This window comes from Geospiza fortis, unplaced genomic scaffold, assembly GCF_000277835.1.
Source record: "Geospiza fortis unplaced genomic scaffold, GeoFor_1.0 scaffold396, whole genome shotgun sequence".
In the NCBI taxonomy this organism is placed as follows: domain Eukaryota; kingdom Metazoa; phylum Chordata; class Aves; order Passeriformes; family Thraupidae; genus Geospiza; species Geospiza fortis.
The window spans coordinates 3,896,648-3,912,791 of record NW_005054345.1 but is presented as its reverse complement, the minus strand read 5'-3'; the positions used below and the strand labels follow the sequence as shown (position 1 = coordinate 3,912,791).

General features: G+C 41.5%; 1 protein-coding gene across 1 annotated transcript in view; it reads right to left on the bottom strand.

The window, feature by feature from the left end:
- FGGY (FGGY carbohydrate kinase domain containing) overlaps positions 1-16,144 on the bottom strand; it is a 113,918-nt gene that overhangs the window by 31,189 nt on the left and 66,585 nt on the right. Inside the window, exons 5-8 of the mRNA XM_031058592.1 lie at positions 12,194-12,301; positions 8,446-8,507; positions 3,148-3,295; positions 1,735-1,809 (exon numbers count right to left, since the gene is read on the bottom strand). Coding sequence (XP_030914452.1) covers positions 1,735-1,809; positions 3,148-3,295; positions 8,446-8,507; positions 12,194-12,301 — 393 coding nt within the window. The remainder of the gene's footprint in view (positions 1-1,734; positions 1,810-3,147; positions 3,296-8,445; positions 8,508-12,193; positions 12,302-16,144) is intronic.

Sequence of the window (16,144 nt, the reverse complement as noted above, 5' to 3'; positions counted from 1 at the left end):
AAAAGAAAACTAGAGATTAACATTCTGTGGGCAGGCCTACACTTTGTACAAGATTTTTACATAGGTTTAAAGTTTATCTTGCACCCATTGAAGACAGCTAATGGTACAAGATTACTACAACTGTTTCCTTCAATAAAAGTGAAGCTAAAATTGGGAGTGAAAATTTGATTTCCTAGGAATCCCATTAGCAATTAGCAAATATATAGAGTCAAAACCAATGTTCTCTGTCTACTTTTTAGTTACTGTTTCAATGATGCTTTGGGGAAAAAATAATTTCCCTTAACTTATAGTGAAAACTACAATATGTCCTTTTTATACTAAATCAGCTCTCCAAAAGATATGCAGCTGCTGAGTTTACTGCTCACGACAGTATTTGTGCTTTACAATCAAGTTTGAGCTGTATCATATAATGAGATAATAGGTGACTTTCCCAGGATTTCCAGCAGAGAAGGTTTCCACTTCGTTAGCACGAGATAATCACAGGGCACCTGTTCCAGACTGGGAAGTTCCTTTCAGGGGCAGGATCAGTCCCTGGCATTGTTGAACCTCTCCTCCACTTTCTTCTTTCAATGGTGGGATTATACTGAAGCATCAGGTATAACCCAGCTACATTCATCTGCAAAAGGCTCCAAACTCACAACAATGAATCCCAGGCTAGGGTTAAGTTCTCCTTATTTGCTGGAGAGGGAGGGTTAACACATGAGATGAACAATTCCCAATAAATTTACAGCAGCCGCCCACCCTCTCCATCCCAGATGGCTGACCCAGCCTAGAAAAGTTGTTGCTTAACCAGGAGAGGAGTTTGGAAGATTTCCAACTGAACAGAGTTTTGTCAGGAAAACTCCCCAATTCATCAGACTGTTCATGTTTTGCAAAAACACCTCAAGTTCAACAAATTTAAAAAAAATAAAAATAAAAAATGGACAGAAAGGATGTTAAAGGAATGTGGATTTCAGTCACCAGAAACACCCTGGGCCAGGCTTTCCAAACCACTTTTGTGAGCCAGGGCTTCACCTCACAACAGAACTTCTCGTGAACTGGAAATCCTGGGTTCAACAGAAAATCAGGGCAGAACAAAAAGAATTCCGAGAAATTCCCCATCCCTGGCGCTGGCAAACAGCAGGGACATTTCCCAGCCTCCCTGCCCTGCCCTGCCCAGCCAGGGCCACAGGCTGGGACTGCTCCCCTCGGGGCAGGGACACAGATGTGCCCTGCTGGGTCTGAAGCACAGCCCTGGCACAGAGCTCTGCCTCACCCAGCGGGCAGGGAGGGCACATCCAGGGATTTGGGAACAATCTGAAGCTGAGGCTTTTCAGGGAGGGCAGATCCAGGGATTTGGGAACAATCTGAAGCTGAGGCTTTTCAGGGCAGCACAGAGCCCTTTGTACAATTGCCAGAGCTTTTCTCCCCCTCTCTCAGCCTCCCTCAGGACAGCTGGGATGTGAACACTGCTCCTTGTGCTGTCAGCCTCCTCCCTCACATCTGCACCAGAGGCAAAAGCTCCACATACAGAATTGCCATAAGGACAGGATTTTTTAGGGGAACATCTTCCCCCACAGTCTGCTGATTATCCTCCAGTTGGGAGTGGTCACCAATATGGGTGAACAGTATCCTACTCCTTTAAGAAGCCCATTAAGTGAATTCATGTATTATTAGAAATCTGGTTAGCAGAAGGGAATGATCAGTCTGCACAGAACAATTAATTTCTTCTTTTATGCACTAAAAATGTCTTACAGCAATGGCTTGGATCGTGGCCAGGTAGATAAGGGCAAGTTCATCCAGACCCCGAGACAATGTTAGTCCAACAACCTGTGCAAAGATCAAAAAGAAGATGTAAAAATCCAGCCAAAGTAAAACTTTATTATTCTCTATGGCTTCTTGTTGTAACAAGTTTTAAGTGCTAATTCCAAGCCATGCTTCTGTGAGCTGTACACATAATGTTATGTTAAACATGTTATTCCTGATCTGGGGAAGAGCCACATAAATTATCCTTGCCCTTGTGAAGAAATAAAGAACAAACAGCATATTGTATGGGATTAGAGATAGATTAACTCTGACAGCTTTATGTTATGACTCAGATATTGCTCGTGAATGTATTTAATGTAATAATATGAAAATGCTATTACATAAAAATAACTTTTTAAAAGCATTTCTCCCCCTCCCTCCCAAGCACCCTAACACTGAAACACAATTAATAATTAAATACTATATCTTAACCTTCTTTACTCTGACATAAATCAATACTGCCCTGTAGTTACTCTGGATTAATATCAGGCAAGACCTGAATGCAGACAGAATTGTGACAGAAAAAATGGGGTGCTATTACCAGTATTTGCATACAGCCATCATAGCAATGAAATTGTGATTTTGCTGCAGCATGTAATTCTTTCATAAAATAATGGAGGTATTATTAGGACCCAAAAATATATAGGCCTTTTTTTTTTAAATGTTTCCCTCATTTGTGGCTTAAAACATGCAGCAGTGCTTATACCTTTCCTATCTCAGCCTTAAATACAGCAGATTTTGGTGCTGGTGAGCAGCTTGAGAGGCTCACTTCAGGGACAATCTGCCATTTTGAAGGAGATATTTACATTAATCACCAGGTATTTTGATATCTCCAGATTATACTCTTGCATCACCCTTCTGTTACAGTTCTGCACAGCCCTGGCTTGTGAGTGAGCTGATCTACCACTGTAAACTCAAGGAAGAGGAACACCCAAACTCTGAAAGTTGGGCTGAAAAGCTGTTTAAATCAACCACCTATGGTCAGGATATTTCATTCCTTTCCCAGACAGGTTTACCCAAATTGCTCTTGAAATTCATTGCAACAAATTGTAAGATTTGTTATCTCACCTGCGAGATAACAGCAGCAAGAGCTGTGAAATGTGATTCCTAGGAAAGGTACCTGCACACAACATTCCTCAAGTTTTTAGAAAATTAATGTGGCTGTAGTGATATCTCAAGTACAATAATCTCTGGTTTTCTACTGAAACATCAGCAATGCAGCAAGAAACCCAAATCCTTTGGGACAGTGTAAATATCTAAGGAGGAGTACTCTCAAAATTGAAGAAAAGCTCCTTCCAAAATGCTTTTTTTTTTTCTTTTTACCCTGTATTGACCTTTTTGCAAAGACAGGCTGTTTCTTACCATGCCCTTTAGTGTCAGATCTGTTAAGGGAGATCTGTTACCATGGAAATCTGGCCAAACATGTAAATCAACAGTGAGGAAACCCACAGGCAAAGATTTCTTAATCAGATCCAGGTGACTGTTCAAGTATGTATATATACTTTGAGCACTGCAAGAAAAACAAGTTGGAAAAAGAGGGGGGAGGTTATTCCTCAAACATAAAACATTTGTACCACCACCAAATGCAGAAACCCCACTAAAGAACAGCAAAACCCCACTGCCTGCCAAGGCCATGGCACTGCAAGGATATCTCTGTTCACGTGGGCACAACAGGCCATCAGAATTCCTTAATTTCCTGGGATGAGGGGAGATAATGTGACCTTGAGCTTGTCCACTGACTCCTAAGGGTCCCCAGAGCTGTTTGAGATTTGAGGGCTGCTGCTGCTCCTCTCCCACAGCTGAGGGAGGAGTAAGGAGGATTCCAGACAGAAATGAAAACCAAATTCCTTTGCAAATGTTTAAAAATTTCTCTGATTGATTAATCAATAGCACTGGATGTACAGCTTTCCTTTTTTAAACCATAATTATTTCAGTGTGTGTTATGATTAAAATGCAGCACTAAGGGTGGAGGAGAGAAAGTGAGTGGCTGCTATTTTAGGGAGGAGCCCAACACGGGCCTAAATATGATTGTATCTAAGTTCAGATGCTACACCCAACTCCACAATATCCAACAGACTTTTTTCCTGGACTTAAGACTAATGGTGAATTCTTCAGTGCCTTGGCTTGCAATGACTCTAGTGACATTCCATTTAAAAAATGTTGCAATTACACTCAGAATATTTTTTTCAAACACTCATCCTATCACAAACAAACCCATAGATATTTTCCAACTCCTTGGAAACCTCCAAGCAGGGCATTTAATTCTAGACATGTGGGTCAATAATAGCATCTAACCCTAATTACAATTGATTAGTCATTGTCTCATCCACTGCAGACCCAAACAGTGATATTCATTTAGCCTCTACATGTATATTCAATCATGCACTAATGAGATCCCTAAGGGAATTTGGCATATGCTTTACTAGTTTGACTTCTGACCCACTAGCAGCTGTATATTTATACTTTGCATTCAACCATTCAGTTGCATGTTTTTTCAATTATACCTTACCATGTGTACATTATCAGAGGATATCATTCAAAATGAAGTACACTTGGAAGACATTAAAATAACTAATTTACATCATTATTCACGTCCTTTAAATGTGCTTTATGTGTCTTCCTGGACCCGAATTATGATAATTTGGAGGTCACCATCATTTCTTTCCTGTTCTTGTAAAAGTGGCCCTGTTTTCTCCATCCCTAAAGCAGTACACGCTAAGGATAAAGTAGTTTTAATTCCAGTCTCAATCATGGCTTGACTGTTGGGAAGGATAAAAAAGGAAAGCTTCACTCAACCACCTGACATCCCAGCCTCTCTCTCCTCTCCTCTCCATCCTGGTTGATTGCTCTCACAAGGATTAGCCAGTTGTGCAGCTCTGTCAGAACACAAGGACTTGAACAAAAGGAGGCTGAAGTTGAGCCAAATATGCTTAAGATCCACATAACCTTGGAATTACACATTTTCCCATACCTTTTTACATTTTATTTTTTTTCCTAAATATAGATAAGGGTTCAAGGCACTACATTTGGACTGAGTGACCAGCAAAATCCCTCAAACACCTACCAGAGCCTGTTTTACCACCTTTGTGTTTATCAGTGTAACACCATCACCTCCTGGAGCTTTTTCTACTCAGTTCTCTGTGAAAGTATCAGTGGCAGCTGCCTCTGACCTGCAGAGCTGAGCACGAGCTGATGCCATGAAAAAGGAACTGTGCTGAAAGTGGAGAATAAGAAATCAATGCAAGGCTGCCCAGAGCTGTGTTGGGACATGACTTCAGAAAGCAACCAGAGGTTGGTATTTAATCTGAAAGATGCCAGCAAGTATCTTTCAAGGAAAAAAAACCGTAAATTTTTCAATTTCTAAATTTAAAAAAAAAGGTTCTAAACCACCTAGAGACACAGAGAACTGCCAAATATGATTCTGATATTCTGCTAGAAAGATACCAGAATTGCTGGTGGATGTTGTGTGTGTAACTTCAATGCTTTATTTTCAGGAGACATCTCTTTACATGGGGAAATGGCACTGAGATCTGTAGGAAAGGGAATTCTGCCCTAAACCAGCACTTCACCAAGTGCCAAAGGACACACAAACTTTGCTGCCAGTTAGACACTTTCCTTCTCTATCAGACTAGAAATGGTCATTCTAGAAACCAGAATTATGTACACTTTAAAGCAAAAAGGATCATATTATTTCTTTTAATTTCCTACTCCAATCTACCTGAACAGGATTTAACAGAGCAGTGATGACTAAATGTCAGACCTGCACAATATGTAGGATGAGGAGCAAAAGTGATAACATCACAGCAATTTCTGCAACTCACTGAATTGCCTGAAAAACCCCAAGATTTGGTGCCCAGAGATTGTGCCCATCAGATAGACCAAATGCTACATTTAAATTATCCAGAAAATCCTTGTGTAATTCAACCCTCTCCACTTCCAGTAAAAGAGAAAAAAGAACCCAGGAATAGGACTGGGAGGGTTGCACAAGCCTGGCCTTCAGCAGCAGTGGTCAGAGCTTGTCTGAGCCTCTCACACCCTCCCAAGCCACCACAAATCTCTGCAGTGGTGCTAAAACAGCTGGAAATCTGCTCTGGTGGGGCAAAGGAGAGTTTGCACAGGGAAACTCCCCAGATCAGCTGCTCAGCAGGGACCTGCCATTCCAAACCTGCCTCTCAGCAGCCTCAGGAAAAAGGGAGGACAGGTTTGGGGAGGCAGAAGGAGGTGAGAGCAACCAAGAGGCATGGATTTGTGACCTCTGATGTTCTTTATTTAATGATCCAGACATGCATGTGCTTAACTCTTCACTGGACCCAGCATGGGAAGGAAAGACAACATGGAATTGCACACAAAAGTATGGAATCCTCATTTGGTTTCCCCTCCATGGTTATCTGCAATGGCTGAACAGATTCAAATTCCTACAGCCACACAGAAAATATCCTTAAATATAATAAATCAAATTCTCTGATCTGTTCTGCTGAGAATTCCTGTGAAATAATTTATCATCACCAATAATCTTCCAAAACAAGGTACCACGTTTGAAAGGAGCCTACAAGAAAGATGAAGAGAGACAATTACAAGGGCCAGGAGTGACAGGACACAGGGAATGGTTTCACAGTGCCAGAGAGCAGGGTTAGATGGGATCTTGGGAAGGAATGTTCCCTGTGAGGGTGGTGAGGCCCTGGCACAGGGTGCCCAGAGAAGCTGTGGCTGCCCTGGATCCCTGGAAGTGTCCAAGGCCAGGTTGGACAGGGCTTGGAGCAGCCTGGGATAGTGGGAGATGTCCCTGCCCATGGCAGGGGTGGGGCTGGGTGGGCTCTAAGGTCCCTCCCAACTCACACCCTTCTGTGATTCTGGGATTATTTTTATTCTGTGTATATGATTTAATGTAGGTAAACACATAATCCAAAGTTTTAGCCAATAGCAGCTGCTACTTGTACCCAGGATAAGGCTGAAGTTTGGGGAATCATGGAAAAATAGAAAGGAAAAAATAAGAAAAAATAAATAAGAAAAAAACAAATTCAAATTTCAAAGTTCCTGATTTTTGTTTGTTCAAACGAAATTCTTTAAATTTAACAAATATTTGAGAAGGACAGGGAGACAGAAGACGAGAGAATTAATATGAAACTTGTTCAGTAAATTTATAGCAATACCAACGTTTCATTAGGAAAGTGATACCTGGAAAGCATTACAAAAATACCATTGAGCAAATTAACTTAGTAAAATATTATCACTCTTTTTTAGTGCTATTAGTGCTATTCTCCCCCATGTTACTAACTGCAGGAAACTCAAATCCAAAGTTAAGGCACCATACCCTTGGATAATACGGAGTTCTACTGCCAGTATTCTGTGTTTAGTGTCCTGTTGACATCACAATCTCAGTTTTTGCACTGTGGCATTGTTTGTGGTCAGTCAGTTCAGTATCAGACCCAGCAGACACAAGTAGGCTGCTCCATAGGCATTTTTCCAGCACAAAAAAGTATGGTTTATCCTGGCATTACAGACTAAACTGTTTGTCTTATGCTTGTGCTTCAAATGGGGGCACTGGAAAAATGGCCTGGAAGCCAGAATTTTGAAAAAGACCCAGTTCAATCTTTATTCCAAACATACACAGATGCATTTATTTCCTGATTTCCTTTTCCAAAGAACAACAAAGAGAATTCTAGGAAGCATGAATCTGTTTCATATTGAATGAAGTCCAACGCATTTCTGGGAATCCTGGTCAAGTTCTTAACAAACAAGTAAGGCAGTGGGCCCTGCAAGGCAAGGAAGGGTCATCCAGAGAAACCAGGTAGAGCTTTATCTCCCCAGGGAGGACCGAAAATATCTCTGTATCAGCACGTGCTCAATCCATCCATCAGGACTGGCCCTGCCTCTCAGACCAGAGGGAGAAACTGAAGGGAAAATGCCAAGTTTGATGGGTTTTCTCTTTAATCTAAGGAGGAAAAAGACATTTAAGAGAATCACATTTTCATCCAATGTGCCCAGCTGTTCAGCTAAGACCTCTCTGGGAGTGATGTGAACCATCTCAGAATGAATCCAAGCCAAAAAAGCTTGAGGAAGTCCAGGCCTGACAGAAGTGTCTGAACTGTCTTCATCCACTTCTAAAGCAGAACAAGCTCAAATTCCACATCACACACAGCCTCTTGTTCAAGGAATCCTGGAGCTACCTCCAAGTCACCCCTCCATTTAAAGCTTTGTCTGAAAATTCATCCTGTGTTTCTCTGTTCTATTTGTGCTGCCAAGCAGGAGTTTCTCATATGGTGGCTACACCTTCCTTTAGATGACTGTTTCAAAAATACTGAACAATATATTCCTAATTAAGCTACATCCCATCCTTGGAGCTTAATTATTTTACCTACAAATTAAGACATATTGTTAGCCCAAGGCATGGAGGTTTGCTGAACAGGGCTGGTGCTATAGAATCACTAAATACTTTGGGCTGGATAGAAAAGCAAAAAGTTAACACAAATACTTAAATATGCCAAAGGTATCTGAGGGGAGTTTAAACCTTACATTTATGAGCAATCACCTGAAAAGTTTTTGTAAATAGTTCCAGCCTGCTATCAGACTGTTAATTCCCCTGAGAATGAAGACAGTGCTGGGAATACAGTGTGCATCAGTCTGTGAGGCAGGTATGTGATAAAGGAATAAAACAGTGACCTGGCTTCAGCCTTGGCCTCCAATTCTGGGAAGGCGACGTGGCCTCGCACCACATGATCGATCTGAAAAAGAGAAAAGCAACATTCTGAGGATGATTACATCTTGAAAATTCAATCCTGAAAAGGGAAAGGCAGGGTCATAGCTCTAAAAAGGACAAGAGAGCTTCTAAATTACTCATGAAGTGTTAAGTCCTAGTCCTAGCGAAGCCAATGGCACAACTCCCACTGAGATTCAGGATTTGGCATATAAACAGTAAGAAAAACAACCAACCTTGCACCAAACCCAGGCCAAATGCTAAGCATGCAGCTCCTCAGTCAGGAGATTAAGGTGAAAGAATGACTTTTTTCCTGTCCAACACCCCCTGCATGTCCTCTAGTCTGTCCCATTCTGCATGGATATCCTCACTGGAATTCTACCAGAAGCATCTTCTTGGCCCAAATCCCTACATCATCTTTCTCTATCACACTGTTATGATAAAACACAAGGTGTGTTGTCATCCTGATAGATGCTTCATGCATTCATTGCAGGAAACAAAATGTATACCCTGAGAAGCAATTATTGCTATAAAAGAAGATCAATATAAGCTCTGTCTTATGCTGAATTTATAAATCAGCTTGTCCTTTCACTCCAGAGTGGTTACCATTACTCACAAAACAAAATATCAGGTAGAATAATATGGGCTTTTAAGGCAATAATTCAGCAGGTTTTGTGGCCTCTTGGTAATATCCCATCAGAGGTGACAGTAAAATCTAAGGAGGCAAAACTACAGCTACTCAAGAGCACTGAGTATATTTGGCAGTACTTATTGACAGCAAATCACACTGGTATTTAATCTTAACAGCATGAGTCTAGTCCTGAACCACATAATGAAGCATACCCATGTGAACACAGCAAAGAAAATAATGCATGTCTGTTCTCCCTGAGATCAGCATCAAAAACAGAGGCCAAACATGTGCGTGCACCAGAAACACAGCTCAGGCCTGAATTCTGCAATCCTGCAGAATCTCTTCAGAACACAGGGGCAGCTCATAAATTCAGAAATAAAACTATAAATAAACATCATATAGAGGTGTCTGCTCTGAAAACACTGTTACACAGAACTGCTACAGGAGTTACAAAGTTTGCCCTTAATTCAAGCCAAGGCCACATGAGGGATGCATCTAGAAACCCTTTTCTGTTATTTTTTATTTCACATTTTGCAATGATGTCATGCCATCCTTTGTCTCCATTTTGCAATATATTTCTTATAAATTTTGAAAATTTAGTGTAAAACCCCACTGAATATACAACCAAACAAGAATTTGCAGACTAAGGGACTTCTTAATTCTTAGTTTGGACTCTATCTAAAACAGTTTTCAAAATCCAACTGATTTCTTTTGCAGCTGTATCCCCTAAAAATTAGAGCTTTTTAAAGGGATCAACTTTACTTTTAAGAAGTTTGATCAGACTGTTCAAATTTTATGGAAATAATCCCCCTTGGGGTGTTGATCAAGCAATGGAAAGAATCCCTAAACATGTCCCTTTTTCTGGTTTATTTTCAGAAAACTTTAGGTGTGAGAAAGCAGGAGCTTTGAAATGACAGAGATATTATATGCAATGTACCCTGCACAGTGCAGTGTCTCCTCCCATGGCTCCCTGTGTGCCTTCTGTTCACACCACCTCAAGAAAACCACAGGGGATATTCCAAGAGTGTTTTAATGAGACATTTTGCCTAATATTCCTAACAGTACCTCAAGCTGACTTTTGCTGTGGGTCCTAACAAGACTGTTCATTTTTCCCAGTAATTTTATTAATGATTCAGGAACACCTTGTTCTCTGGTACAAGAAAGGAAAGGATTTTTAAAATCATCTTTTTCAAATGCCTTAACTCTCATTGTACATTTTAAATGTGGAACCACTGTGAGCCAGCCAAGAACAACTACTGACTGCCTGTATCCTGTCTGGAACTTAGATAAGTGTATTTACCTGTTCAGAATTAAGCACACAGAAACTTCCTTCTCAAAAGGACAAGATTTGCTATTTTCCTTGAAAAACTGTAGAGTTATGAGCATACATTCATTATTTTATATGGACATTATTTAGGTTTATGTCTGGTTGTAGCAGTTATTTGTAAAATGGGACACTTTTTGGTCCTAGCACAATCTTTACCTGAAAAATTTGAAGCACACATATCCCACTTGCTGCAAAAGCAATTATTAAAACTATTATTAATTATTAAATTAAAAGTTTTTAGCCACAAGGCTAAGGATGGGCTGGAGGTGGGGTGGGAAGCCAGGCTGCAGGAGGAGGAATGACTGTGCCACTGCAGCTGTGACACAGAGCAATGTCAGGTTGGTGTGGCCAAGGAGAGAGCTCAGGGGGGATCCCCAGTCACAGCTCAGCCTGGGGTGTGTCCGCACTTCCTGATCCAGGAGGATTTCTGCTTCTCATTCAGTGACTGTTCCATATGAAATGTTTAAATGCAGCAATGCCCCAGTGCATTTCCTGGCCGTGTACTCCCATCTCCAGGCTTGTAAAGAGATGGGTGGTGCTAAGTCAGGAGTGATCACAGCTGCAGTTTGTGACAGAACAAACCCACCTGCACTTGGGGCTTTGCAGGGACACCCACAGACCTGGGGCTGTCTCCTGCAGCTCAGCCCTGGGGACAGCCAGGGTGTCCTAAGGTTGGGCAAGGTGACACTGATGCCTCAGGTTTTAGCTTTTATATTTTTCAGATTCTGAACTACTTTAGTGTGTAGTTCTGAGCTTCATATTAAGGGATGGTAAACTCTCTTCACAGAGTAGGGAGACAAAACAATTCCTTCTCTAGCTGGGGACCAAGGACAAATGATCCAAATCTCAGGCCCAAGAGCACAAACGTGGACTGAAGAGAGAAAAAAAAGGATGGGACTTCATAACCTAAAGCTGTAATTGGACAATTAACTCCAACATGCAAATGGAGCAGAACTTATAAAAATGTACCCCATGACAGGCCATCCATTTTGGGACCATTCTGGTTCATCTTGGGTGCAGCCCTGGCTGGGGTCTTGTGCTGCCCAAAGTGGATCCATGGAGGCCTTCTAACAAATCCCTGCTTTATTCTTTAATTCTGTCTGGTCTCTGTTCTAGGTCAGCCTTCACAAGGCATCAACACAAGGAGATCCAGAAACCCCAGGTTTAAGCAGTCACCAAGGACTTGCTGACACTTTTGGACTCAAGCCTAAATACTGATGTCTACATGCAGCCTTTCTTTAAATTTGATATGTTTTACTTCTGACTGCCTTCCTGTAAATATGAAAATTCATTTTTTAGTGAACCCTGCTTAGCTTTAATTTTTATTGGTAAATTAAATTTACCTAATACTGTTAGATTCTTTGCATTCAGGGAAAAAACTGAGGTGATGGAATAGTATGTTACTAGTATGTTACCATGTTATTGTTCTGTTCCTATATCTTTCATTTATGCCCGGCAATGAACACAACTGATCTCGATAATACAATATGTATCATTTTCTTCACCTCAAAGTCTGTGTCAGCCTCCTGCTAAAGCAAAGAATGAAGCCAGTTTGCCTGTAAGATAATTACAATAATCACCACCACCACCATAAAAGGAAGACATGCCCTGTACATAATCCCCTATCTCTATGCAAATTAGTATTACATAACAGACATAACACTCATCTAATTGTTAATTGCTTTCAGCAGCCCCGTACATCCCATGATCCTATGGAGGTGTTTCAGGTCTGAATTGCCAGCCTCCAAACACTCACCAGTTTTCCTGTAGCACTCTGGCCTCCCTCATTCAACCACAGTCCAGGTACCATGGCAGAGAAATACGGTCCCCAAACACCAGGCACAAAAATGGGGGTTTCACTCACCTGGAAAAACAACAGAAAGCTCTAGTGAATCCAAGTGCTTGTCAAAGTAGGAACTTCACAATTAAAGTTTGGCAGCTATCAGAGTTCAATACCAAGACAATTCCTGCTTCTTCACTGGAATTACCAACAGAAGTGGAGATATACAGGTAGAAATTTACTCCAAAAAAGCTTGAAAAAATGTTTTCCCCCGTTTACATAATTTTTAGATGACAAGACACAGCCGACAACCCACTCATCCCCACTGACAGAACAGCTGGGCCTGGCCAAACAGAAAGTAAGAAATTTCAAGAATAGGAGCTGTATTTTACAGAGAGAGAGAAACTGCCTCATTTCTCCAGAAAAAGGCCTTATTTATTGTATCCTCTAGTGAGATACAATACTCTGTTCAATTGGCATGAGCAAACACAGGCACTGTAATCAGCCACAGGAGTTTCCAGAGCACCCATCCTGTACATTTGGAGACCCCAGAATGAGGAGGGAATCCTGCTGGCAGAGGACGGTGGTGTCCTTTGAGAGCTGCCATCAGCTCCATGCTGGCAGTGGAAGCCCAAGCTCCACTTGGGCTCTCACAACAGTGCCAGGAGAGTGGGGTGCCTCAGGTGCAGGCTGCACACCTGGGCTGGGACCTGTTTGGCTTCAGCAGCAAACATGCCTGGCTAAACACCAGATTCTGCCCCTCACTTAGGCTTAGCTTTACACAAACCACTCCTTCCTGTGAGGACAGATCAGGCAGGTATCTGAGCAGTGCTCCACCACTCACACACCAATACCCCCAGCACAGTGACAGCCTGGCCCCTGCCCTCCCTGCTTTTGCGGTTAGACCACTCAGGATGTGGGAGACACTGGTTCATTTCCTTTCTCTCCTTCAGAAGATGCAAATTACCATTTTATAAGGGTGGAGGGCATTTTCCTTCCTCTTGCAGAGTGGTTTCACTTTCAACAGACTAGACAGACTTTCTAGACTTCCCTCCTGGTTCAGCAGATCACTGTGCAGCCTAGCAAGCCAGGCCCAGCACACACAACGAATGGGATGGTGGGACTCGGGTCCCAGGACTTGCTCCAAACCCTAATTGTGAATTCCCCACTGGCTGAACATGGAATTCTTGCAGCAGGGGCTGGAGGACACAGGCCATCCATGCCCTGCCAGGTTTCTTTTGGAAGCAGGATCCATGTTTTCTCTTCCACACTCAAGTGAGACACAGCTGTAACTTCACTGGGAAAAGAGAACAGCAGTGCAGTCCTACACCATCCCATGATTTATGCTGCACTTCCCACTGATGATGGCTAAATCTGCAACTGTTGTTTTCTAGAAGGTGGGAACTACTAGCAGAGAAGGATACAAGAGAATTATTTCCCTAACAAAATCAGTCTGTGTGTTTCCGATGCTGAAGAGCAAAAAGAGAGGTCTTAGTCAATGGGACAATGGGGATTTTTGTATTTAGACCTTGCTCTTCAATAGCAAAATTCTAGACCCATTGAAGGATGCTCAAGGTTTGCTGTTGAATTCAATAAAGCCTGGACTTCACATCAAAACAGTTTTGAGAATAATTAAAAAATCAGGCCTGTTCCTGTTAAACTTGATGCACATTCTCTCTATATTTAAACAGGCTGAACTTTAAAGGCAGTTTTTACTAGTCAGTAGGGAATATGCTCCAAGATGCAGTTTACTGGCATTTGTGCATCACACATGTTTAGTAAATACAGCAGCAGGGAGGTTTCTGCACAAACAATAGTCTGCTCAAGCCATAAACTTACAGTACAGCTGATTCTTGTCAGGAAGTTTAGGAAAACAAAACAACAAAAATTTGTTTTTCAAAATACATCACCACAGTGTCAAGAAATGCTGATTTTTCTCAGGAGGGCATCTAACAAATCTGGGAATCCTGCTTGGTTCTCCCTTATCAGCTCTGATGCCCTGACTTACTTTCCCTGCAGATGTATGTGTACACATGTGTCTGTGTGTCTGTGCAAGACTTTGGCTGACTAAACACATTAAACAGCAAGAATAGCTGCACTGAATTTACAAAGGCATTTATGACTCCAAGTGGACGAAGCTACGTCAAAAACATTGCAAAGACATTTGGTTTTGTTTTGTTTTCTCTTAAAACTACAAATTAATACAGCTTTGAGTTTTCATCACCTCGATGGGGTGAGCTTTCTTTTACGATTTCAATAACAAAATGAAGCACAACAAAAAGCAAATCCTAAAACAAGCTGATTTTTAGACCAAATCCACTTCACTGACCTTACTGAGAACACAGCATGTGGTCAAAGTTCCCAGCCAGTATCTGCTCTGAGCTGGTGATGGAAGCATGGAGACAACCCAAACATCCCAACTCATTCCCACCCTACAGACACGGACACAGCACAGTGTCCCAGAAGGTGACAAGGTACATTTAGGGTAGAAATGTACAGGGTGTTTGGAAAGCTTATCTCAAAATATTTGTGATGCAGAGAACTTTGCAAGGCTCTGCAGTCTGCTGAAGGAAAAATCTGGTTATGGCAAAGGGATCAAATTCAAATTCAACTGCTGTGTCACCTGAAAAAAACAAGTAGCCAAAGGACATTAAAGGCATCAAGATGCTTTATGAAATCAGGGGAAAGTCTCAACATCTAGAAGGACAATAGAGTTTATAAAATAAAATACAAACCCCGCACCTTTTCCCTGTCATTAGTCAACCATTTACCGAATTCTCCTGTAAAAATGTTTAGATTCATTAAAAGACCAAATTCTCCCTGCAGCCAGTACTTCTGGCTTTGTGTTTTGGACACTCACAGGAATTTAGGACAGGATATTTCCATGCTGGCTCTTCTCACATTACACTAAGACCTTCCTATCCTCTTACTACCAAAGTACCATTTGTACACATTCCAGCAAACTTTCAACACATGAACAGAGCAAACGAGGGCGTTGGGAATTGCCACACTGATGAATAAAGCCAGCAGGGCACTTGGTTATCAGTTTTGTTGCTGTGGGAACTTTTAACTGGAATAAAGAACACTGGCAGTCATGCTGGGCTTTACTGATGATAGGGCATAATCAGATTTCCCATTTCCCCCTTTCACTTAAGGACTTTAATTCGCATTTTGCAGACTCTAGGCTTTGATGCACACGGGAAGGAGGAAAATTGGGAATAACAAATTCCCCAAAACAGACACACAATCTGTGAGAAGCAACAGGGTGAGCATCCTCCTGTAGTTATATGCATCAGAAACAGCAAATGGTTTCCATTTCCCCTCCCTGAAATATTTGGACGGTGATTAAATCTTTCAAGCCACGCAGCAGCTGGCATTTGTATTTTCATAATAAAAGGTCCTAATTCTGTTTGAGTATACATCCCACTCAATCCCACTAAAACACATGACTAGACAGAGGCATAAGGTTGGAGAAATAGTGCAAAGTTTGCTGCAGAACCCAGAAGAAAAGAAAAGCACAATTTTCCAGATTCAGGGCTATTTTGGTTACAATAACACCATGTCTCTTTTACAGCTCTCAATTGCCTTCAGACATTCTTATGGTGATATAGGAGGATCAATGTCATTATTTTTTTTTCCTTTAATGAGCTTAAGAAAATCCTTAATCTTTTTAGTAGAAAAACAACATGTGTTTCAGATTTATAGGCAATTGATTTTTATTTTTAAAGCAAATAAGAGATGTCATCCTTCTCTGGAAGTTAAAACACAAATTCAAAGGGAGCCTAAGATTTTCTGCCTTCCATTGAACTGAAATTCCTCCTGTGACACACTCCCACTGTGAGACATAGTAACAGTTATTATCTTTTATATAGAGTGAAACTGAAACACAGGATATCCTCTGCTAGAGGTGAGAGTGATCTCTGCACA